The sequence below is a fragment of the Arachis hypogaea genome, chromosome 17 (genome assembly GCF_003086295.3).
Source record: "Arachis hypogaea cultivar Tifrunner chromosome 17, arahy.Tifrunner.gnm2.J5K5, whole genome shotgun sequence".
NCBI lineage: Eukaryota > Viridiplantae > Streptophyta > Magnoliopsida > Fabales > Fabaceae > Arachis > Arachis hypogaea.
In genome coordinates this window covers 118,726,804-118,753,295 of record NC_092052.1, presented here as the reverse complement: position 1 = coordinate 118,753,295, position 26,492 = coordinate 118,726,804, and the positions used below count along the sequence as shown (strand labels likewise).

Sequence of the window (26,492 nt, the reverse complement as noted above, 5' to 3'; positions counted from 1 at the left end):
TATATCTAAATAGGTTTAAATTAAACAAAAATATTTTACTTTTAAACAAATTTATTTTTTTTCACTCAAAAAAATAAATTCAAACTAACACTAAGCCACATATAAATGGTCATTCCATTATTAAAGTCAGCATCCAACAAATGAATTATATACTAATTACTTCATTTAAACAATGGTAAAATAATTATAAGAACATCGGAGTACTATTTTAATTTTGATGGTTTGGGGTGAAAATTAAACTCGTTATTAATTCTTTTATTTCAAAATCATTCTTAACATTAAAATTATTTTTAAAATTATATTTTTATTAAAATAAATAAATTTTAAATTGTTTTACTCTCATTTCATTGATTATACATTTATCTTTTTAACCTTAACGTCATTTTCATCTCTATCAATATTCATCTATCTCTAACCCTTCTCTCTTCCTTTTCCTCTTTAGTAAAGAGAGAGATGAAAAGAAAAAAAGATAGCTTATTCTTTTTTTCGACAATGGTTAATAGCGATAGTTTTGACAGTAGTAATAGTAGAAATAGAGAAAAAACAGAACTCTTCTTTCCCACTTTTCAAACTTTTTTTCTGACTACTCAACCAATAATAATGACGACAAATTTTTTCATTATCATTGCCTAATTTTTCCTTTTTCTTCGTCCTTCTTTTTTTTCTTCTTATTTCTTCTTTTTCTTCTCCTCTCTCATGGAGTCGATTCTATCTATTTTATTTTTTATTTTTTTCTTTTATAAAAATATGAATTTATTATTATTGTTGTTGTTAAATTTAAAAGATTAGGTTGCAATGATAATAAATGAAATGGATAGTGTTACGGATCCAGCCCATGGATTCCGGACCCGAGGTTGGGCTCAAACCCGGCACCTCAGGTCCGACTCGCCTCTCTCTCCTAGAAGGCCCAAAACTGGCCCTCTGAAACTCCTAACCGACTTTCGAATTCAAACATCTCCCTTATCTTAGCCAGATAAGATAAGATAAGATAAGATGCTCACCAACACCTATAAATTGAGGACCCAAATCCCTCCAGGTATTCATTCATTCCACATACACATTATACCTCTCAGATCCATTCTGACTTGAGCGTCGGAGTGTCTTTGCAGGTACCTCCCCCCATTGCTCCAATCAAGCGATCCGGCTTCAGCCCTGATCCGCAGGTTCCCGATCCACCCTTCAACCCGTATCAGAGACATCTCGTACATTGGCGCCATCTGTGAGAAACCTTGCGCCAGCCGAGCCGAATGGGGGACGTTCTGGAGGAAACCCCCTCAAGCCAGGATGACTCCCAACCGTTTCATCCAACCCCAGAACACCAGGAGGTCACGAACTAAGCAAGAATAGCAAGTACTATCCACCACACGAACGACCACGTCGTCACGGAACAACGACATCCTGAGAAAGTTAGGGACAAAGCGGCACAGATCATCCAGGATCTCTGCCTCCGGGTCCAGGAGCTCGAAGGCAAATTGACCAATAAAAAAAAACACAACAACGAACACGGAAGCCATGCAACTTTTCGATCAAAATCTTGCCACGGCAGGTCGCCAACTCGGCGACACGACAGAAGAAACGGCCGCAGCACCTCACGCAACCACGGACGAGAGAAATCGCCAGAACAGCGACACAACAAAAGGCACAACCGCAGCACTTTCCGCGATCTGAGCCGTCAGCACGACTCGGACGAAGATTGGCGACACCGAGATACCAAGCGCACAAGAAACGACCACACAATAATGGGAGCCACATCTTTCACAGAGAAGATTTTAAGAGCAAAACTCCCTAAAGGTTTCGACAACCCACCGACATGAAGTACGACGGAACCAAAGATCCCCAGGAACATCTAACGGCCTTTGAGGCCAGAATGAACTTAGAAGGAGCAGCCGACGCGGTCCGATGCAGGGCCTTTCCGGTAACCCTAGCTGGACCGGCAATCAAATGGTTCAACGCCCTCCCAAACGGATCCATAGCCAATTTTCACGACATAACGCGAAAGTTCATGGCCCAGTTCACGACCAGAATCACTAAAGCCAAACACCCCATCAGCCTACTAGGGGTCACACAAAAATAAGAAGAATCCACAAGGAAATACCTCGACCGCTTCAACGACAAATGCTTAACAGTCGACGGACTCACGGATTCCGTCGCAAGCCTCTGCCTAACCAACGGGCTCATGAACGAAGACTTTCGCAAACACCTCACCACCAAACCAGTATGGACCATGCACGAGATCCAGAACGTCGCCAAAGATTATATCAATGACGAGGAAGTCAGCCAAGTCGTCGCCGTCAATAAACGGCAACACAGCAACGCCCAACACGGCAACTCGGCACCCCGACATAACCCACCACCTAAGGAAAATCAAAGGGACCACCCCAAACTGACAAACACAAACCGACCACCAAGAATCGGTAAATTCTCTAATTACACCCCATGACAGCACCAATTACCGAGATATACCACCAGATCGCGGACCGAGGCATGATTCCAAAAGCCCGACAACTCAAAGAAAGGACGGGAGGCAACAAAACCCTCTACTGCGACTACCACCGAGGTTACGGTCACAAAACACAAGATTGTTTCGACCTTAAAGACGCCCTCGAACAAGCCATACGAGACGGAAAACTCCCAGAATTTGCCAAAATCATCAGAGAACCAAGACGTGCGGAAAGAGACAGGTCACCGGAAAGAGAAGGGCGTAACCCGAGAACTCAAAAGCAACCCCCCAGGGAAAGCCCAGAGGAAGACCCGACCATAATAGTAAACGTCATCACAGGCAAGGACGTATCGAGCAAGTCAAAACTAACAATGAAAAAAGATCTCAAAGTAATGGCTGTCAGAAACCAAACTCCAACCACTACAGCCGACAACACGATAACCTTCTTACCAGAGGATTGCCAGCACGGCACCTCGGCCGAAGATGCCCCTTTTGTCATCTCGGCTAGAATCGGAACAGGACTAGTACGAAGGATACTGGTGGACACCGGGACAGACTCGAACATCCTCTTCCGAGGAGCCTTCGATAAACTCGGGCTCCACAACGACAACCTCCAAACACACCGCAACGGTGTCACGGGACTTGGAGACAACTTTCTCAAACCAGATGGCTCAATCACCCTTCCCATCACCATAGGAACGAGCAACCAGAAGAAGACAATCCTATCTGAATTCGTAGTCCTAAAAGACTCCAAAGCCTATAACGTGATTCTCGGAAGAAAAACAATCAATGACTTCTCCGCAGTCATCTTTACCAAATACCTCCTCATGAAGTTTAGAACCGACGACGGCTCTGTCGGTACCATCCACGGGGACCGAGAGGTCGCAGCCGAATGCGACAACACCAGCCTAGCTCTAAGAAAGAAATCCCGAGACGCGGCCGAGGTATTCCTGGCCGATCTGGACGCTCGACAAGACGGCCAACCCAGGCCAGAGCCAGAAGGAGACATGGAAAAGCTACAAATAGGGCCAACCAAAGAGGAATACACCTTCATTAATAGGAACCTCCCATATGATCTTAAAGAAGAACTCTCCCAACTCCTGAAACAAAATAGAGACTTGTTCGCATTTACACCAGCCGACATGCCGGGAATAAACCCCGACCTAGTGTCCCACCGGCTAGCCGTGGACCCCAAAGCTAAACCAGTAGCACAAAGAAGACGAAAAATGTCACCAGACCGAGCCGCCGAGGTCAAAAAGCAAGTCAAAGCCCTACTCGAAGCCAACTTCATCAGGGAACTCCCCTACACGACCTGGCTAGCCAACGTCGTGCTAGTGAAAAAATCTAACAGGAAATGGCGAATGTGCGTCGACTACACGGACCTCAACAAAGCATGCCCGAAGGACGCCTTTTCCCTACCAAACATCGACGGATTAGTAGATGTCGCATCCGGCCACCGATATCTCAGCTTCATGGACGCATATTCTGGCTACAACCAGATTCCGATGCACCGACCAGACGAAGAAAAAACAGCGTTCATCACCCCAAACGGGACATACTGCTACACAGTGATGCCCTTCGGCCTGAAAAACGCGGGAGCCACCTATCAAAGACTTGTCAACAAGATATTTCAAAACATGTCCGGAAGAAAACTAGAAGTCTACATAGACGACATGCTCGCTAAGACTGAATCCGACAAACAACTCACCGACGACCTCAAGGTCATAATGAACACCCTACGAAAGCACCAAATGCGACTCAACCCGGCAAAATGTGCCTTCGGGATGGAGGCAGGGAAGTTCCTCGACTTTATGATCACGCAACGCGGAGTTGAAGCAAACCCAGAGAAATGTCGCTCCGTCTTCGAGATGACGAGCCCAAAAAACCTCAAAGACATCCAAAAGCTCACCGGCCGATTGACGGCGTTATCACGCTTTCTCGGGACATCGGCTCAAAAAGCGATCCCTTTCTTCAAACTGATGAAAAAAGGAGCCCCTTTCAAATCCGAGACGGAATGTGAAGAAGCATTCCAACATTTCAAGAGAGTCCTAGCGGAATCACCAATCCTCGCCAAACCCCAGACAGGGGAAACACTCTACCTGTACCTCTCCATAACGGAAGAGGCACTCGCAGCAGCACTCATCCGCGAAAGCAAGAGAAAGGAACAAGAACCTATCTACTTCATAAGCAAAGTCTTGCAAGAAGCGGAAACTCGCTACTCACGTCTAGAAAAATTAGCTTTCGCACTCCTCACGGCTTCCCGGCGCCTGCGACAATACTTCCAGGCCCACCCCGTGACGGTCCGAACTGACCAGGCGGTCAAACAAGTACTACAAAAACCCGACCTAGCGGGAAGAATGCTAGCGTGGTCCATCGAACTATCTCAATTCTAAATCAAGTTCGAACCCCGGTACGTAATCAAAGCACAGGCCATGGCCGACTTTATCGCCGAGATGACCCCAGGAAACTCCACCCCCGAATCGTGGAAACTACATGTTGACGGCTCATCGAACGTCACCTCTGGAGGTGCCGGAGTCATTCTTGAAAGTCAGAACGGAGTCGTAATCGAACAATCAGTACGATACGAATTTCCAGTATCGAACAACCAAGCAGAATATGAGGCCCTCTTGGCAGGCCTAGCCCTAGCCCGGGAAGTCGGAGCAAAGGTCCTAGAGGTAAACACCGATTCACAGGTAGTCAGTTCCCAAATTAACGGAGACTACCAGACACAAGATCCCCTACTCCAACAATACCTCGCCAAGGTAAACAAACTGAAAAAAGGATTCAAGCACGTTACCATACAACACGTTCCTAGGGAACGAAACGCCAGGGCCGACCTACTCTCCAAACTAGCCAGTACCAAACCAGGACACGGTAACAAATCGCTAATTCAGGAAGTCGTTAAGTCGCCCTCCGTGTCAACGACAACCAACGCTCATCTGACATTCTCAAACTAGGGATCTTGGACCTATCCTATCCTATGGTACCTCCTCGACGGAACACTGCCGCCGGACCCCAAAGAGGGAAAACGGATAAAAAGGGAAGCCGCCAACTATACCGTTGTCGCAGGACAACTATACAAACGTGGATTCTCGCAACCCCTGCTCAAATGCATTGAACCCGGGGACACGGAGTACATACTCCACGAAATCCACGAGGGTTGCTGCGGCCACCACGTCAGAGGTAAAACATTAGCCCAAAAAGTCATCAGGGCAGGTTACTTCTGGCCCACGATTATCCGGGATTCCATACAAATAGTCAAAAACTGCGACAAATGCCAAAGGCACGCCAATATCCACCAAGCCGCCCCTCACCAGCTCAGCATCATATCGGCAGAACGGCCATTCAGCACTTGGGGGATCGACCTCGTCGGGCCCTTCCCCACAGCACCCGGTCAACTCAGGTATCTCATCGTCACCATAGACTACTATACCAAATGGATCGAAGCCGAACCCCTGGCCTCTATAACGGCAACCCAATACCGAAAATTCCTCTGGCGACAGATCATCACCCGATTCGGGATTCCCGAGATCGTTATCTCGGACAACAGAACCCAATTTGCTGACAAAAAGTTCAGAGAATTTTTAGCAGGGCTACGCGTATCTCACCGTTTCAGCTCGGTAGAACACCCCCAAACAAACGGACAGGTGGAATCCGCGAACAAAATAATCGTCAAAGGACTCAAGAAGCGACTCGACGAAGCCAAAGGACTATGGGCCGACGAACTCGGATCGGTCCTATGGTCATACCGAACCACACCTCAAACGACCACGGGAGAAACACCTTTCCGATTAACATACGGTGTGGAGGCGGTCATCCCGGTAGAGATCGGAGACCCAAGTCCCAGAAAAACGGTCGGGGGTAACGATGAGGAAGCAGAACGAGACCTCATTGACGAAGAAAGAAGCATAGCTCATATCAAAGAGCTAGCCCTAAAGCAAAGAATCAGCTTAAGATACAACCACGGCGTCGTCCGACGAGAATTCGCAACCGACGACCTCGTCCTACGACGAAACGACATCGGTCTCCCAACCCCAGGAGAAGGGAAACTCACTCCCAACTGGGAAGGACCATATAGAATCAAGGCGGTAATCAGAAAGGGAGCATATAAACTCGAACGGCTTAACGGCAATGAAGTCCCAAGGACATGGAACGCCGCCAACTTACGGCGATACTACACTTAGGCCGACCTAACTAGGTCACCCCTTTTCTCTTTATTGCTTATGTCTCTTCTTTACCTATCTTCCCATTTTACGACTCTTAAATTTTAATTTTTGCTTAAGTATCAATCCCGGGTACTCTTTCCCGCCAAGACGGAGGGTTTTAACGAGGCCCAACCTTCAATAAAATTCCATTAAAAGCTATTTCTATCTTTCTAAATGTCCCAAATACGGAACAAAGACATGGCCACGACTGGGGGACCGATCACCCCCCAGGCCCAACACACGGATATCCACGATAAACCCGACCAAACGGCGGTCCGAGGGAACAAATAAAACACAAACGGAATAGCTTAAAATGAAATATACCAAAAAGGCCCGAACGGCCAAAAAATACCATAAAACAGAATATACAAAGGAGGCTTGAACGGCCGAAAAACGTCATTAAACGATGTCCGACATTACGAAGTAGCAATTACACGGCTCATGGCCATCCAAAAAATAGTTCCAAATAAAATTCAAATAACAAAGATAGAAAGCTACTCGAGGTCGACAATCTGGCCATCACGAACAGTCTTTAAAGCTCCCATCACGGACACATCCATACCCGGAGCCAGCACTAAAGCCTGAGCCCTCATTGTCTCCTCAGTAGCCGCAATCGCACCCTTAGCATCAGCCAGCAACTCCGTCTTCTCCCTCTTCAAGGCAGCAACCTCGGCCTTCAGAGCTTCCGACTCATCGAGAAGCACGGCAGCTTGAGAACCCGCATCAGAAGCCCGCTGCCACTCCTCAGCCAATTGGGAAAGAAGTGAAGTCTCAACCTCGGAAAGTCGGAGAATCTCCGCCCCAGCTTCCTCAGAAGACTTCACTGCCTTCTCCCTCGTAACCTCGGCAGCCTCAAGCTTCTCCTTCAGCTTAACCATCTCAGCCTGAGAATGGCAGAGTTTCTTATCCAACAAACCAACCTGAGCCATCACGGGCTCAGCTTTCCGAACAACGACGGCAGACCGAAGGAGGGCACGATACACCGACTCGGCCTGGAACGAAACATCGCAGCCATCAAAAAACGGCTCTGTACCAGGCATCAAGTGTTGATCAATGAACCCCGGGGCATCGAAACGACGGTCCATAACACTAGGCACCAGACCCTCTTCCTCGAAAGTCTCGCTGCTCGGCTCCTGAGGCCTTTTTCTCTTCCGAGAAGCCTCAGCAGCCATCACCACGACAACTTCAGGTGGATTCGCAGGACCAAGAGAAACCTGAGCGTTGGCGCGCACACCCGAAGAAATCACCTCCTGCGAAACAGCCTGAGATTCCACTACGGGATTAGAAACAGGAGTAGCCGGAGACGACGACCCCTCCTCCCGGCCCATCGCTGCCTTCAGCCATGCCAAGGAAGTCAAACCACCAGCCATCTCAACTGAAAGAAAATGAAAATCCCAAGTTACAAAAACGGGAAAACAAACATAAAAACCAGGAAAAGGACAAACAAGGACAGACATACACCAACATATGACCGACAAGCAACCGGATCACCCATCACATCCCGAGGATTAAGAGGATGCTCCCCAAACAACTGCCACAGAACAAGAGCGACATCCCTTTCCTCCGAAGTCAGGAACTCTTGCGTGACCCGAGTGAAAACCGACGGCCCCGCCTTAAAGTTCCAATAGGTGGGAAACCGCCGCTCACCCTCCAATGTCAACCAAAAAGGATGATGCCCCCTTGCGGGACGAACCTTAAAATATCCACTCTTAAAACCATGAAAAGAATCTTCATACAACCCGAAGACCCGACGATGAGGCTGAGCTCTAAAAGACACATACCCCTTCTTGTGCTTCCCCTCCTTGGTCGGAAGGGTACACAAGAAGAGAAAAAGAAAAACATTTACCGAGGCAGGAAGCTCCAAAAACTCACAAACGAGCTCGAAAGACCGTATCGCCGCCCAGCTATTCGGATGTAGCTGGGACGGCGCCATGGAGCACCGGCTTAATAACTGTTGAACAAACGGGGAAAAAGGGAGCCAAACACCGAGCCGGGTAAACATCGCCTCATACGCCCACATCCAATCCGGCACAGTCGGGGAATCAAGGTTGGTATAGCAAACCCTCTCGTCAACCCCAGGGAGAGAAAGCTCGTAGTGGCGTTCGGCGTCGCCACCCCCACAAACAGCTCATTGATCACAGAGCCGCTGGAGGTCCGCCTCCGTCATCCGCGACGGCGTCCCCCATACATCACTAGTAACCCAAGAGAAAAGATCGGGGACACCCCCCGCTGGGGCCAACGGAGCCCTCACACCCTCAGTCCTTCGACGAGCCATACCTAAAATAGTGACGAGCACCACCGTCAGCCAAACCTCACGGCAGAAAACGGTGGATGAAACCAAACAGACACCACTATACACCACCAATTACACGGTGGCGCTCGCCTCCCTTACAAAACCCACTACCCCAACAGAACTATCTACCACCATGCAATACTATCATACACCAAAAAGCAATTCTAATCTACACTAAGCAGAGACAAAACAAAATACAAAGGAAATGACAAAGCAATACATGACAAATACAGAACGACAGGAGTACCACAAAACAAAAAGAAGAAAAGCGAAGCTTGCCAACCTGGTAATGCAGAAGATGATCTTGGAAAAGCTTGAGAAGCAGAAGCAGCAAGCAAACACCAAGAGAACAGTATCACAGAGAAGAGAGGAGATTTTTCAGAAGAAAGAACGAAAAAGAAAATAAAATAAACGAGGGAACTCAAGTAAAAGGCCAAAACGGTTACAAAAAGAACGGGGCGAAAAGACACAATTAACCCTAAGCAAAGTTAGGCTCGTAGGGGCAAAAGAAGAAAATGCCCCCTCACATTAAATGCCCCCTCGAAAAAAGAAGCTAATAAAGTACGCCTCGAAGAACGCAACGGACGTAGTGGACTCGGAAGAGTCACGTCAAACCAAAACGGACAGACGAGCCTTCAAAGCAAGCCGAGGCCGAGACACCGATCTCCCTCCAAAGAACCGAACGAACGCCCGAGAAAAACTAAAGACCTAGCCCGCGGTCAACACCACACATTCCAGCGACAGACCGACCTTGCTCGCTCTCCCGTTGCGGGGGCAACTGTTACGGATCCAGCCCATGGATCCCGGACCTGAGGTTGGGCCCGAACCCGGCACCTCGGGTCTAACTCGCCTCTCTCTCCTGGAAGGCCCAAAACCGGCCTTCTGGAACTCCTAACCGACTTTCGAATTCAAACATCTCCCTTATCTTAGCCAGATAAGATAAGATAAGATAAGATGCTCACCAACACATATAAATTGAGGACCCAAATCCCTCCAGGTATTCATTCATTCCACATACACATTATACCTCTCAGATCCATTCTGACTTGAGCGTCAGAGTGTCTTTGCAGGTACCTCCCCCCCCATTGCTCCAGTCAAGCGATCCGGCTTCAGCCCTGATCCACAGGTTCCCGATCCACCCTTCAACCCGTATCAGAGACATCTCGTACAGATAGTTAAGAGATGGGATGGCAGATACTTAATGGGAGTAAGGGTGATGGTAGTAGATGATAAAGTTAGGGTCGAAAAACACCAAATAACATTGTCACTAGAGTAATTTTGTCCAAAGAATAATTTTAAAAATAATTTTAATATTAAGGATAATTATGAAAAAATATTAAGGATAATTTTAATTTTTACCCCAAACTATAAAGATAAAAATAGTACTTATCCCTAAAAATATGGGTAAACTCCAAAAAAAATAATTTTTTAAATTGTAAATTATAGTAATATTCTAAATAAAGTAATGACCAAATCAATACCCGAAAGATTCAAACGCGACATTTTGGTACCTGACTATTGTTATTGACAAAATGGTACTTGAATGATTTAAAAAATTGCCAAACGTGTCCTCGTGCTTGCCGGACCACAGCTCCAGCGAGGATAATGCTGAGCTGGACATCGGTTTTTGCTGACAAGATAGGTTTTATTTGAGTTGGAATTTGTAATTAAATAAGTTATTAGCCTAGCTGAAAATAAACCTAATTGAAATTGATTTTGCCCCAAATCAAATGGATTTGCCCTAAGCTCTAAAATTGCTCTCTTCGTTCATGCGTAGTACAGGAACCAAAATTGGAAGATGCATACAGCTAGGGCTCGTGGAAAAGCTACAACCGTGAGAAAGCAGTCATCGATGCAAGCCTTCGACGTGGATGGTGGTTCAGTTATTGTGAGCAAAACCTATGACGGTCGTTGCTTTTGTCCCTTTCTAGTGGTTTCGTTGAAGTCGAAGACAAGTAGCAACCCTGATAGATGGTTTCTATGCTGCCCTATGTGGAAGGTAAGCTTGGAATGTTGATGGATGTATGATGAAGTAATGCAATAGCCCTCCTTAGTTTGTCGTCTCTGCTTATTCAATTTTAATTTTCAATCATTCTCTGAAACATGAAATTTTTGTGTCGTGCTAGAACAACAAATGCGTTGCGGGTATTTTCAATGGTTGGATAAAATACAAGAGTAATGTGTGGAAGGAGAAGTTTCTTCAGAGAATAGTAACATGGTGGGCAAATCAAAACCAAAAAAGAAAAGCAGAATCAATGTCGAGTGTAGGGATGGCCTGGAAATCGATAGGATGATGATGGTGCTATCTGTGGTGAATGACGTGAAGGATCATCTGAAGAGGGTTGAATTGTTCCTGATTTTTATTTGTATATTGATTGGGTTAAATTTGGCTTTGAGTATATTTTATTTGGTTAAGTAGGTAGACAATGGACAGTTTAAGAATTTAACAATGACACGTTATTCCTTTGTAATATTATCCTCATTGTAATTGAGATGATTTAATGGATGCTATGTTATTCTTGTTCTGTGACTGAGTTGTTGTTGTTGTGATGTGAGCAAGCTATATAGAAGATAGGTAAGCATTTAAAAATAGATGTAGCAACAGAAGCTGAATTATATACCAGTAGCATAACATGAAATTATAATCCATAACTATTCAGAATAACATACTTCAAACTCAAAATAACACTAGCAAGCCACAAAAAACTAGAATAGCACTAAGATGCCATAATGACACTTATGTTCATAATAACTACTACAGACCCAAAATGACACTAACAAACCACAAAAAAATTGGTTAGCACTTACATGCCATCATGGCACTTAGGTGCATAGTAACTAATTCAGGTCCAAAATAGAACTAACAACAAACTGAAATCCAAGATTCTCGTATCACTTCTTGTCATTTGTGGATGGTTTTGATGGTGGTGGTCCATATAGCTTTTTCCTCTTCAAGGATGGGGTGGGCATGAAACCTGTGAACCTACTCTGTGTGGCTAGACTTGCTGCTGTTATGGTTTTTCTAGTCACAGTTGGTGGCCTAAATGGAGCTGAAGGTTGGGCTTGAAGAGTGGGCCTAACTGTTGGACCTTGTGGCATTGACCCAGACCCACTACATGGCACTGCAGCACTAGATGTTGAGGTTGGAATTTGAGATTTAGACCCAGCAACAGGCCTGACAACACTAGGTTGAGCAAGGGGTGGTGGTGCAGCTGTTGCATTTTGTGTGGGAGTTGGAGGTGTTGTTGAGGTGGCTGTCAGTCCTCTTCGAGTGGTGTTACCTTTTTTTCTTGGTAGAACGGGGTTGCCCCTTACAAAAGTAGGTATGCCTCTCCTTATTGGTGTTGGTCCTGTTGGCCTTGTGGTTACTGGAGGTGCTGGTTCTAAGCTAGTTGTTGGTCTAACCAAGGTGGATACTGCAGGTTTGTTGTCTGCATTAGGAGGTGCAGTATCTGTTGTAGTATTTTCATTGTTGGCAGTGTTCTGGATCAATTTGGCCATTAGTTAAAAAAAAACTTTTATAGGTTCAGATCCAACACATGGGGAACAACAAAGTAGGCTAATTTGCATTGTTTACCTGATCAGGATGACTTTGTGGATAGTTTTGAGTGAGGTCCTCCTCATCTGCAACATGTGCAGCATGTGCAGCCTCCATGGTTTTCTCTCAGTTAACTTCTTGCTCTCTAGCTTCTTCCTCATCAATGTCTTGATCTTCAGCTGCTGTTCCAGTTGGTCTCTTAGGGCAAGTTTTACTATTATGTCCAGCCTTGCATAGAGACCATGAATAAAATAAATCAGCATTCATCAAATACAGAAATAGTTCAATCATATTTTGTAAATACATATTAATTAAAGATTTTGTTTGACTGACTCTCTTGTAGGTTTGACATGTTATCTGTCCATATCTTCTCTTGGCATTGTATTGGCTCCCGGAACATTGCTCAGTACTGTCCTTTTTTCTCTTCTTTGAGGGGTCTGCCAATAGGCCTCTTGTATGGAGGAGGCAGACATGACAACCCTTCATGATGCTCCCAATACTCTTGACTTGGTATACTGTTAATGTGAAACTGGTAAGTCCTATTGTATGCCTCAATGGTGAGCTTGTGATGGACATAATTCTCAGGTCCACTGTCTCTATCTTCTCTATTCGGGTTAGGCACCTCTACCCTTGGTGCTTCATCATCTTCTTCAGGTACAATTCTCTACCTAGACGGTTGAGGTCGTGGATGATTTCTCCTTGTATTTGTCCTCTCATTTGTTTGTGTAACATTATCTATTACAAAATTAGTTAAGATAGGTAAGCAATGATGCAATGTTTATTCAGATATGCTCTAACAAAACAGAAACAAAAGATTTACCTGCAGCATTTTCTATAACTACTTCCTCTGGCTTCAAGTTATCCACAATTGGAGTTCCAAAATTAGCACCTTCATTGGCATTATTAGCATCATCAGCATTAGTCTCATGTGTGGATTCATTTACTCTTTCAGCTTCTCGAGGATCACCCTCAGGTTGTCCAGTTTTAGCAGCTCTTCTTTCTTCGGATAAACTACTTGGTGGTGGTCTTGGATGCCTCTTTCTAACCTTCTTAACACCCTTCTCTGGAGCTGATGCTCATTTAGTGTCTTTATCCCCATCCCCATCATTCACATCTTCATTCATAACACCACTCTCACCTTTGTTCAACTCGTTAACAACAACACTCAAAGCCTTATTCAACTCATTAACCTCATTAGTGGCCTCATTCACAACTTCATTCTCCCTCTCATTAGTTTGACCAGGTGAATTGATTTCAACCACACTTTAACCGCTACCATCAGACACCACATCTTTGTCAATAATTTCAAGGTTGGCATCAATAGAGTGATCAAAATAAAGATGGACAGTGTTGTCATTCTTCATCGCACTCTCACACATCCTCATCACTTCAGCATCTGTCCTGAGCACTCTAAGACCCTTAGCTAAGTCTAAACCAGGTTCTAGCCAATACACTTCATTATATCCAGGTTAACCCAAGTCTAGAAATAAGCCCTTAACAAAAAATAAATTGCATGTCTCCACATTCACCCTGTGTATCTCAGACACTAAACCTCCGTCGTATATCACATTACCGTCTCCACCCCTTTTCAAGAAATCTATGTAATGATATACACAAATGTAACTAGATGATCCATCTAAAAAACAGTAGAGGGAAGATACAATGAATAAACAAGAAGTTGCATTGTTACAAGCACAGAAAAAAACAACAAAAATGGCCCACTACTAAAACAATCAAAATGATCATAAGGTGGTCCACGAAGGCAACGTAAACGAAACGATGGAATGAAGCAGAACCTACCTCTTCAAAGGGTTGTTCTTAGTGAAGAATAGAGACGCGATGATGCCACTTGCAAACCCTTACACTTAAAGCTCCGAATTCGACAATGTTTCTCACGCCGTTTCGTTCTTCTTTGCGCCAAGCTTTCAGAGCAACGCCTCTCCTTCTCTACGTGACCTTTCAATTTTACTCGTAGTGAAACACTAAGTCACAGTAAGTCAGTAACTAGTAACAGCGGTTGCTAATTAGGGCTTACGGCAAATTTATTTGATTTGGGGCAAAATCAATTTCAATTAGGTTTATTTCCAGCTAGGCTAATAACTTATTTAATTACAAATTCCAACTCAAATAAAACCTATCTTGTCAGCAAAAACCGGTGTCCAGCTTAGCATCGTCCTCGTCGGAGCTGTGGTCCGACAAACACGAGGACACATTTGGCAATTTTTTAAATCATTCAGGTATCATTTTGTCAATAACAATAGTCAGCATCAGGTACCAAACCAAAATGTCAACGTTCAAATCTTTCAGGTACTGATTTAGTCATTATCTCTATTCTAAATACATATATTAAGATCAAGACTCATATACTGTTATCTTCGTATGAAACTAATAATTAAGAATTATTAAGTGATTTAATATATTTGACTAAATTATTATCTAATAATTTTTAACCATTAATTTTACATAAATATAACTGTAGGTGAGATTTTATCCTATATTAAATTAAGTGTTGGAATGCAATTTGTGTGTATTCCCAATATTAACACCGTCAAAGTAATTTTCTTTTTACAAAATAATAGACACATTTTTCAACAGAGCGAGATATACCATGGTAAATTCTAGTACCACAAAAATTTATTTGTTTATATTTATATGTTTAATTTTTCATGTTATCCTCCAAACCGATATATAGCCTATAAATTAATATAAGAACAATTTATTTGTTTATATATTAATGTTAGTACGAGATAATTCTCTAAAAGGTCAATATAAGTAATATCTTGATAATGCTAAAGCACTATAAAAATGTAAAATCACTAAATAAAGTTGATTATCAAATAAGCATATTTTCTTTTTTATTTTAAAAATGATATAATCTTGTCAAGTTTTTTTTTTTTGGACTAAAAATGAAAAAAAAAGACTAAAGAAAAAGAAGAAATAATTCAGGCCAAAATTAATTTGTGGGACTTATATCTAAACTAATAAGATGGTTAAGATCACTTCACAAATGAAGCCATTTCACATATTATTTTGTGTTCGAGGCTATAATTATAGCCATAAAATCAGTTCTACAATTGGTTGCTCTTTGAATTAATATTGAGGTAAATATCAAATCGGTATTCGAAAGATTCTAACATTGATAAAATGGTATCTGACTTTTGTTATTGACAAAATAATCCCTAAAAAATTTTAAAATTTGACAAGCGTGTCCCCAAACTCGTCGGAACACATCTCCAATAAATACGATACTGATGTGACCACCATGTTTTGGTGACCTGACAAAACTCCCTCCCCAATCCTAATCCCTCTTTTCCCAACGCACTTCCCCCTTTCTCTCCCAATGCAACCCCCTCTCCCTCTCCAATGCAGCTTTCACTCCTACCTCAGTCCATTACTTCCCAGCCGCATTCTCCTTCTCTTCTTCTGCAGGTACCTTTCTTGATCCCAAATCTTTCCATCGTTGACCTCTTTTCTCAGTTCTCACTTAGTATCTATAGTTTCTATTATCAACCCCCATCTTACATGTCCTTGACTCTAGTCTCGTGTCTTTCTCCTCGTCACAATTTCAGTGTGGTCGCCTTCTCCTCGCCGATTCGTCGCCTCCTTTTGTCTCCATCTTGCATCCTCATTGCTGGTCTCCATCTCTGACCAACAAATTTCAGTAATTCTGATAGAGATATCTCAGATATAACATTTATTTTGGGTTTTTAGTTTTTTATTTTGTTCCAATTTTGGTTTATGATTTTCAATCCTCAATTCTTGATTTATTCTAATTTTATTGTATTTTTGGATTTATTCTGAGTTACAAACCAAACCCTAACAACATATACTCTCTCATCTTTTATTTTTGGCTCTCTGCCTTGCGTTGCATTGCGCATTGTTGTTCTGTTCCATTTTACTTCCACTTCTGTGACTCTTCTCTTATGCTGAGCCTTAGCTTGGTTTGTGTTATTCTGTTTATTTTCTTTTGTAGTTCTGCTCAAAAGTTTATTAAAATTCTTGTAAATTTTTGTTATTGTTAATTTTTGGAGAGTGTGTTGATGAGAGAGGAGTACGATGGGGAGGGAGAGGGGGGAGTGCATTGGAGAGGGAGGAATTAGGGTTGGGGGAGGGAGGATTTTGCCAGGTCACCAAAATACGGTGGCCACGTCAGCATCGTGCTTAGAGATGTGTTCCGGCGAGTTCGAGAATACGCTTGTCAAATTTTAAAATCTTTCAGAGATTATTTTATCAATAATATTAGTCAAATACCATTTTGTCGGTATCAAAATCTTTCAAGTACCAATCTAGTATTTATCCCAATTAATATCTTTGCCTTTCAATTCTAATTTTATGGTACGGTGAATCTTAGTCACCAAATTCCATTCTAAACTAGCATCAAGACTTCTTTTATGCACTATCAAAAAATCGTCTAAATAATTTATTTTAAAAATAGCCTCCCTAAAATCACACTCCTAAATAAGAATTATACGACTCCAAATAATATAAAATTCAACAGAAAAAACACTATTACTATCAATTTTCTTCGTGCATCCTTTTAAGTTTCAACCACCAACTGTTCGAATTAGAGATAATACGCCAAACACTAGCAGACTCAAGTTTCACTATGTTTTGTAGGTTTCAAATACATTTTGTATATTAAGAACTTAAGAAACCTACATGTTTTTTTTTTAATTTCTAGTCGTAATTTTAAATTGGTATTGACATAACTAAAAAGTTAAATGGAAAAAGATATAAACTTTTGCGGCTAATTTTTTTAGAAATGAAAAAAAAAATTTATGTGTAACCAGGATAAGAAAAAGTCATAAAGAGCATCGAGGTCAAAATGCGAGCTAGACAGAGGATGTTGAAGAGCTCGATTTAGTAACGCATATCGTCTAATACGAGGCTCCAATCCCATAATGAAGTAACTGTGATATATTGGATCCTCGTAGACGTAAGGGTCCTCGAACTCATAGAATATCACGTCCGTCTCCATCTGAAGAGGATGAAGGGAGAGAAGGGGTAAGAATTGGGGAGTTCTTAGTAGAGTCAGGGTTATTGGTTACATTCATTTATTCGATGACGATGATAGAATATAGCGTAGCAGTAAACAGAAGATAAAGATAGATAGAGAAAATAGGAAAAACAGAAAGCAGAACACAAACAAAAGAATGCAAGAAAATAAAACACAGAAATAGCATACAAGCAAATAAACATAAAGAAATAGATCACACACAGAAAGAAATGCAACAGAGAATGATGCACAGACAAGAATGATGCATGTCTAGTCCTAGCGCAGGCCATGAGCTCATGTGTCGGTTGGCTGCCCGCAACCCTGACATTTATCCGGTCACGAGTAATCCCGATTTCCCAGATACGATTTTCCATTCTTAAATAAATGCGCATATAATACTAGCCGCTCATTTGAGACAGCCTCTGCTTACTGCAGGAAATTATATATATACTCTTCTCTGTTCTGGGGAAGCGAAAAATGGTTGTAGGTAACTTAGTTTTCCTACAGAAGCTCTGGGTTACATTAAGCAACTAATATATATATATATATATATATATATATATATATATATATATATATATATATATATATATATATATATATCTTTCTTATGTTACTTTTCTCTTTATATCTCTTGACTCTGTTCTGATTTCTCTTTTTTCTGTATCTCTTTACTCTGCTCTGGTTACTCTGTTTTCTATATCTCTTTACTCCTCTCTAATTACTCTTTTCTCTGTATCTATGTTACTCTTTTTCTCTTTGTCTCTTTACTTTACTCTGGTTACTCTGTTCTACGTGTTTTGTCTACTCTGCTCTAACTTCTCTGCTTAATGTATGCATTTAAAGCTTATGTAAATTTTGGTATGAGTAGTTAACCTGTCCCAAGTATAGGTTCATTAAGTCTATACTGAAACAGTTTAACTTTTCATATAATACGTAACCCTAGCCGCAACTCAAGGACTAACTATGTTGCCCTAGTTCGTTCACTAATCTCTGTCTGTTTTTCTGTCATTAAAACTCTACAGACTTTTCTTTGGTTTTTACCTTTTCTTTAACTTTTTATATTTCCTTTATCTTTGCCTCACTAACATGTTATTACCACTCCCTAAGTATTTTATGAAGGTAATTATGAGATTCTGCGCTTAAAGTTGTCTTTCTAAAGTTTTTACGAAAAACTGTCTTTTCCGTATTATTTTATTATTTTTATTAAAATATTATTTTTAATTAAATATTATTATTTAATATTTTATTATTATTTATTATTTTATCATTAAATTTTTGAAAATTACCCCACTTTAACTTTTAACCTTTAAAATTTACTTTTTACCACCCGTAACTTTTAATATTTCTACTTTAACCATCCTAACTTTCAGAAATTATAAAATAACCCCCAAACACCAAAACTTTTACTTCCTTCCCTTTTTAAGATCAAAAGCCTGTTCTTCATTGTTTTTCACCACACTCAAAGTGTTCTTCGTGTTCTTCGTAAATTCTTCAGATTCTTTCTTTGTTTTTACCCGTTTTTCAATCTTTTCAGCAACCGATTTTTACCATAATTCAAAATAAATTCCCAGCCACTAAAACCACATCTTTTTCACATGATTTTAACACAAATTGAACCCCAATTTAGGGCCTAGGATTTCGGTTTCCAGCTGCACTCAAGAACACAAATTCATAACTTGAATTTTATCAAATTTCATCAAATTTTCATCAAATTTTCAACAAGAATCACTCATATAAATCATCAATTTCAAGCACAGCCAAACCATATCATAATCACACAACTCAAACACAATCAATCAAGATGAAATTCATCAAACCCTATCTGGTTTTGCTGCTCCAAATTCGGTTATATCCTTAGGTGGTCCTTAAGCACTTTTTCCTCCTAAATCACATCAAGAACAACTTTAAATCCAAAAATCCTCAACTAACCAAATCTTACTCAGCATGTTAAGAAGGAATTTCTCACCTTAGACTTGCTGGAAATTAATGTTTCTTGGCCCTCAAGTCAAGTTAAGCATGATTCTTAAGGAAGAACATTAAGAAAACACATGTTTAAGCATGTTTCCTTGAAACCAAAGCAAAAGGGAGATGGTGCAGCCAACTCACTTTGATTCCAGCCTTGATAAGTCATATGATCATGTAGAGAAAGAAGAGAGGATCATTTTGGTCGGATTGAAATTTTGATTTGAGTTTTAGTTCAGTAGAAATAAAGCTTTGAAGATTTAGAACTAAGAACTTTTCTCTCTTTTTCTCTCTTAAAAATTTCGACCACAAAGAGCAAATGAACCAGCCTTGGAGATTTTGGGGGTGTAGAGTGAGTTGTGATTGGTTGACTTAGAAGTGAGTTAAAATAATATTAAAATATTTCAAGTGTATAAAAAAAATATATCAAATTCTTACACTATTAAAAAATATCATTGAACTACAACACTAAAATTAAAAAGCGAACTTTTGCAATCATATTTTCCTTTTCCTTTTATTTTTCGTTTTTGAATTTATTTTGGATCAACAACTTTTGTACTCTCCAACACCTTACATTAAACACCTTAAAAATGGTGTGTGAATGTGTCATGTGTGAGTAATGAGTGCCCACTGCCCAGGCCAGTGTTGAGTGTTGACAACTTGACATCGCAGCGAACGAACGTACCGTGGCTAATTTCTCGCTACAAAATCAGTTTCAAAAAAGGGGGCGCACGTTAGCCTGACTGGCAAGCGCAATTTAGCACGGCCGCCATCCCCAGTGGCGGAGGAAAAAAACCAGCTCAGTCCAAAGAAGACACAAAAGATAGAAACAAACAAACCGGGTTCGATCACTTCGATGTCCGTTTCTGTAAGCTCAGCTAAGGCCTAAGCTATAATCGATCCAATCATCATTCTCTACTTCAACATTGTTACTTTCTTCACTAAGTCAAATTATATTTGAGCTCGTTTCAGTTTCATCGATCTATAATCGGAGCCAAAATATCTAGTTTTGAAAAATATTAAAGGCGCCGCAGAGATAAAAGAAGAAGCGTGCAATGGTGGAATGAGGATAAAACAGAAAAGAGGAAGATGGCGAGAAGCAACAGTTCCTACAAGAAAATCACACTCTTGCTATGCTTCTTCAACATCGCACTTCTACTCTACGCTCTTCGCACTCTCTACGCTTCTTTATACATCTACTCCGGTAACGTTTCACGCAATAGTAAGTAACTATTAACAATTTAACATTAATCTCCGATTCAACTTTTTCACTTTATCATCCTCTCTTTTTTATAACACTTCGTTGCTTCTCTCTCTGCGTTTTCTGTATTGATTTTTTTTTTCTTTCTTTATTTTTTTATTGTGTTCAGGTGTATTGTATAACCCAGATCAGATTCGGAAAATGGAGGAATCTATCCGAATACGAAAGGAGTTTAAACCGGAGGAGTTAATTAAATTGGTAAGAAGTAACTAAGCACTTATTATTAATATTTCTGGGTAGGGTAAGCACTTCCTCAGAAGTTAACTGGAGTGAATATTATTAAAATGCTGTTTGTGCTAATAGGTGAAGGATTTAGAAGGGGAGTTTTCAACCGAAACTGCGGCGGTTGAATTGCCTCCGCCTTTGAAACAGAGAATAATTGATGAGATACTGCAGAGACTAACCAACTTGAACTCTACTCGCACAGATATTGCTAAGGAACGAGGTTTTTTGCTTGTAACTTGTGCTTCTGAGAATCTATTTTTCATTAAAATAAATAGAACATTGTTGTGCAATTTGTGTATTATATTGTTTGCATTTAACTATTAATTACAAGTGCATCAAGTTCACCACAGAATATGTTTTGCAATTTGCACTATTTTTCTTGCAGTTTCTCTGCAACTTGATCAATCGCATCATTTATAAGTTGTAAGATAGACAGCTGTACCTTTGCACTGTCTTCCACTTCCATTTTTCTTTTTTGGCAACTTTCAGGTTGCTTAAGGGCAATGGAAATGCACTTTCAACAACCTTAGAAAATCTTTGTAGTTTACCATGCTGTGTGTGTCATAGAATCACTTAATTACTTCCACAACATTGCACCACCGTGGTGTTCCTATAGATGTGTCTTGCCTGGTTAAGAGATGGGTTTTAAAAATAAGGAATAATAAGTAAGCGGGTCTTATGATTGGTAAAAAGTGCAGACATTGACTGAATCTTCAACCAATCAAGCAGAAAAACCATTCTAGTGAAGTTTGATGCAGTTTTATCTCAAGCATAGGTGGTGTAATTCCCCTTGTTTTGTGGATTGCTATCATGTTATTTTAGATTCTAAACTTTGGTGGTCTTATCTTGTTATATGTTCAAAGAATTTGGAAAACATTTTACTGGCTTACCTCGCTTAATTCTGTCCATTCTTGCTCGATTTGGTGATATTACGTTTTAAAAAATACAGAAGCAGTTGAAAATTGGCGAATGGAAAAACTGAGAGAGGCTAAGTTGGCTCTTGTGAGTAGGACTTCCAACTCAGCCATTCCCCATGAAGAGGCTGGTATGAACATTTTCTGCTATGTTTATAAAAGTTGATTGTGTGATACTTTGAAATAATGCAGCATGTTCGTTCAAACAAGCAATGAATTTTTTACAAATCTTTTATACCTTTTGCTTAAGTGTTTATTTCCATCTCCTAGGTATGCTAGCAAGAGCATTGGAGTCTGATTGGGCTGCAATTTGTGAAGAGATTGGCCTTTGGATACCTGTTCAAGTTGTTAATACAGAACATGAAGACAAACCTGAGGGTGCAGAGGGGTTTGGTATTATCCATATCTCCAGTCAATATTTTATTATTCTGATTGTAGACTTTTAATCTTCCCTCGGTACCCTGTGGTATGCAATGAATGTATATAAAACATTCCTCTCTATACTATACTGGTTTCCCAGAATCACTTAACCCTGCATACATTGTGTGATAGAGTTTGGAAGAAGTATTCCCGTAAGCTTTTTCCTCTTTAAGTTATTTATTCTTTGTATTCAAAAGCATATATTATTCTCTGCAGAGGAGGAGGTTCTTCCTGGCAGGTCCCTTCCACCTGAGTGCCATGCTGAACTTCACACAGATTATGATGGTGATGCAGTAAGATGGGGTCTCACCCACCACAAGGCTAGTGCAGCTGATTGCTGTCAAGCTTGCTTGGATCATGCGAAACATGCCAAAGAAGGTCAAAAGAAATGCAATATTTGGGTTTATTGCCCATCTGAGTTTGGGTGTCATTCACCAGATAGATATCAACACAAACATCAGGAATGCTGGCTTAAATATGTAAGTCATATCCCATGGTTCAATAGTTTGACTCCCCCCTATATATTTGCATATCTTTAGATAATTGTATTCTCCAAGGTCTGGAGGGATAAAAGGTTACATAATAGCATATATTGTCTGATCTAAAATTTTCCCACTTGCTCATGTGTTTTTCCTTTGGCCGGCTAATTTACTTTATTCAATTTTCTGAATTCAGGCTGAGAAACCTCGATTGAATTTTAAGGATAAATATCCCGAATGGTATCGGAACTCACACCCATCAGCACCAGTGGTTGTTCCATGGGTCTCTGGAATTGTTAGTGTATGAAGCACATGACCAACACTATAGTTGCATCTTCAACCAGATGCTGCCTTGTATACTATAAGACCACAAAGCTAGTTCAGGCAAAGCCTCTGCTGCACCGCTGGATTCTTCTACTTTTCCCGAACATGTGCCTTTTTTATAACGAAATGAACTGGGTCGCAAACCATTTTTCCATGGTCATTTAGGACTTGGTTTTGGTCAAAAGGAAGACATCTCAGTGCCAAAGATTTTTTCACCATGGTCGGTTTAAGTTTACAGTTAGGGAATGTGACTTTAACCGACAAGGAGATTGTTTGTTGTAAGTTATTTGATAGCATTAACACTGAGGAAATGTGACTTTTACAGAAGAGGGAGTTGTTTGTTGTAAGCTATCTCTGATAAGTAACATAATTGATTGTTCTCCATGGGATTTGGAATCCTATTAATAGCATAATGCTTGTTCATGTTGAGCATGTTGATGAGGATCTCCACCCTAACTTCCTTTTCTATTTACATCTATGCATCCTTCAAGATGTGCTTTGTTGATCCATTGGAGTTTAACTTTTTGTGTGGAAAACTCTGTTAGGAAGTATGTAGTTAAAGTCAAATAGGTGGCTTAAACTTGCACAATATAAACGTAGAATTTTTCAGAATTGGGTAGTTATCACATGTTAATCTGGTACCTCAAGTCTAGAGAAACATCTAGAGCCTTTGTTTGTGCATTCAATTGCAATGAATTAAATTGTTGACAGAAGGTTCGTTCTTTCATGTAAAATCCTAACTGCTATGTTTAATCAGCTTCAGGATAAGAGATTATTTAGGCTAACATTTCCTAATGCTACATGTTTTCAGTGTCTTGTCCATTTCTATTCTTGTTTATTCAATATGTATAACTTTAATTGAAGGGTAACCAATCTAAGCAAATCTGTTCGATAGCAGCATTTATTCGGTGGCACGTCGTATTAACCCCATGACTTTAACTTAAAGTGTTTACTCTGACTAGACACCACCACTTACATCACATACAATTAAACGAAGTAGTTGAAGGTTACCCGTTGAAGCCATTTAGGCATTTATTATGCTCACAACAGGTAACATAATACGCCGAAAAACAAAGGTGTCCCATGTCACGGTCTTATTAGTAACCTCATGTTTAATCCCAAGTACACACAAAATTTCCTCAAACCATAGTACTTATTGAAGTCAAACAAACATTTGACTCCTAAATTGAGTCATTAGTTAAAATGTCTTGAGCACATTTTTACTTTGTCTTTACCTTAAAGGGCGGAAAGCCTTTTCTTTTAAGTGCTTTCTGTACGCTGCAAAGCCACTATCAATAATAAATCATGTCAAATTCTATCACAAGCACTAATGTGAATCCACAAATCCAATATAGCAGTATAGCACCACAAATATAAATCACTCTCTCTCCTCTCTGAATTGATGAATGAATTTCAAACATGGGTGTCTTCTACAATGAAGAGCAACAATCAAATCAGCAACACCAATCCAAGAGATGCAAATGTGTGGTAGAAACTCTGAAGGAATTGTTTTCTCTTTGCCAGACTTTTGGTGGAAGACTTTCAAATGTAAGCCTTGAAGAAGAGTATCCAATGAGCGACATCGAAGAGGAACTCGAAGTACGTTAAATCTTTATCTTTAAACTCATATATAATCATCCATTATGGTTGTTCTTGTTCTTTTAACTCTTTATTAACATATATTCTGCTTCTTCAGGTGGTTATGTCAGCAATTATAAGTGGAGTCATGGAAAAACAGAAGCAGAAGCCGAACGTGTTGTTGAGACACAGCTTTTCTTGGGTGTACACTCCTGTAACAAATGAACTGAAGTATATGACTCAGGAAATGGCAGCACCATCACAAGAAAGGGTGGTGATGGTGGTGGAGGGGGATGATAATCAAGAACAGTATAAACAAAGTGAAGAATTCTTTTCTGTTAAGAGCTGTTTCTCGTGCTGTGGTGGGAGTTCTGTGATGAGTGGTGGAGAAGCGTTCTATTCAGTGAAGACAAGCCTTTCTCGTTGTTCAAGCTTGAAGGACGTTGTTGACGTGTCAAAATTCTGGAGGCGTTCGGTGATTCAGGAGTTTTGTCACTGTGAGGGATGGCCTTTTGGTCTGTGCCGTAGAGCTGTGTTGCTTCCGCCATTGCCCAAGTCACCTTCTGAGTCATGGTTATCCCGTAAATTAAGAACAAGCAATAATAAGAAATTAAACCCTGAATTTTAATAAACTTGTTTCTTTCATCTTATTTCAAGGAACTGCATGTGAGATAGTGGCAACCAGTTCAACATTATTCATGTGGAATAAACTCTCGTATTATGGAGCGTCAAATCTCCATGTCATACTTTTCCTTAACCTTTTTATTTTCCGATTATTATCGAAGATCTTTAATTTCCTCTAAATAAAGTCATAAACAACAAATGATGTATGACTTTCGCACCACACCACGCATTATGAGAGTTGGGCAGTTGGCAATGATCATTGGTGAATTTAATTTTTAAAATAAATAAAATGATGCTATTATAAAGATTTTATAATTATTTTTAGGTGAAAATTTAAATATAGTCTACTTCAGGTAAAATTGATAGTTGATGGCCGTTAGATGGTTTGATTGATTTGACTAAATTTTCATTTAACAACTCTCAGCTATCAACTTCATGTGAAGTCGACTGCATCTGAATTTCCACCTTATTTTTATGTAAAGATATAATTTTTTATTATTAGATGATGAATTATAAAATTTAATTTTAATTTTTTTTTAAATATAACTAAATAAATAAATAAAATATACTTTTAAATTTTAACACAAGATTTTTCGCAAAAAAAAAAAATTGTTTTTAACATTGAGTAAGAGCTAATAAATAGAGTTTTTTAATTTAGATATGACGCCGTTGATGGAGTTATGCAGCAATATGGTGATTATTGGTGTTTAACGGATTTGTGACGGCTGGATAGCAGAAATCGGTGGCACCGATTGGTTGCAAGGAAATTGGAGGCATCGATTTTAGGTCGCGGAGGGTGCACAAATCGGTGGCACCGATTTGCGTTCCTTGGCCACGCGTGACGCATGCAGTTCCCTCGGTTGCCCGTGACCCCCTTGCCACAAAAGAATCCCTTCATCCTATCCCTTTCACTCTCTTTCACTCTCTTTCACTTTAGTTTCCCTCTCTTCAGCACCCTCAACCGTATCCCTTTCACTCTCTTTCACTTTCGTCTCCCTCTCTTCAACACCCTCAACCCCACCTCAATCCCATTATATCCTTGCTGCACACCATTGTTGGACCACAACAGATTTTGAAAAGAATTCAAAGAAAATGCCAAGAAGACCAAAAATTAAAGAAGTAAATCAACTAGAGCTTCACATTGTTAATTATCTTAGAGATCCAAATTATGTAAGTTTTTATTTTTTAATAATCTGATTTAATAATAATAATAGTAATAAATATTAAATT

General features: G+C 40.5%; 3 protein-coding genes across 4 annotated transcripts; all 3 read left to right on the top strand.

Moving 5' to 3' along the window:
- The first annotated feature begins 4,872 nt into the window (after positions 1 to 4,872).
- Positions 4,873 to 5,397, top strand: LOC140180705 (uncharacterized). Its single transcript, XM_072221985.1, has one exon. It carries the CDS (start codon positions 4,873 to 4,875, stop codon positions 5,395 to 5,397), a length of 525 nt encoding a protein of 174 aa, XP_072078086.1.
- A 14,531-nt stretch (positions 5,398 to 19,928) lies between these two features.
- On the top strand, positions 19,929 to 23,483 carry LOC112765019 (uncharacterized). 2 transcript variants are annotated; one of them, XM_025810873.3, is made up of 8 exons: positions 19,929 to 20,305; positions 20,410 to 20,659; positions 20,808 to 20,896; positions 21,002 to 21,143; positions 21,873 to 21,968; positions 22,108 to 22,230; positions 22,474 to 22,736; positions 22,933 to 23,483. In XM_025810873.3, the coding sequence occupies exons 2-8, from the start codon at positions 20,527 to 20,529 to the stop codon at positions 23,041 to 23,043; spliced, it is 957 nt and encodes a 318-aa protein (XP_025666658.1). In that variant the 5' UTR covers positions 19,929 to 20,305; positions 20,410 to 20,526; the 3' UTR covers positions 23,044 to 23,483. The 2 variants fall into 2 exon arrangements, with proteins under 2 accessions (XP_025666658.1, XP_025666659.1); XM_025810874.3 differs by having other exon boundaries at positions 19,937 to 20,295.
- A 660-nt stretch (positions 23,484 to 24,143) lies between these two features.
- On the top strand, positions 24,144 to 25,371 carry LOC112765021 (uncharacterized). The gene is made up of 2 exons (XM_025810877.3): positions 24,144 to 24,659; positions 24,757 to 25,371. Exons 1-2 carry the CDS (start codon positions 24,480 to 24,482, stop codon positions 25,264 to 25,266), a joined length of 690 nt encoding a protein of 229 aa, XP_025666662.1. The 5' UTR covers positions 24,144 to 24,479; the 3' UTR covers positions 25,267 to 25,371.
- Positions 25,372 to 26,492: the final 1,121 nt, after the last annotated feature.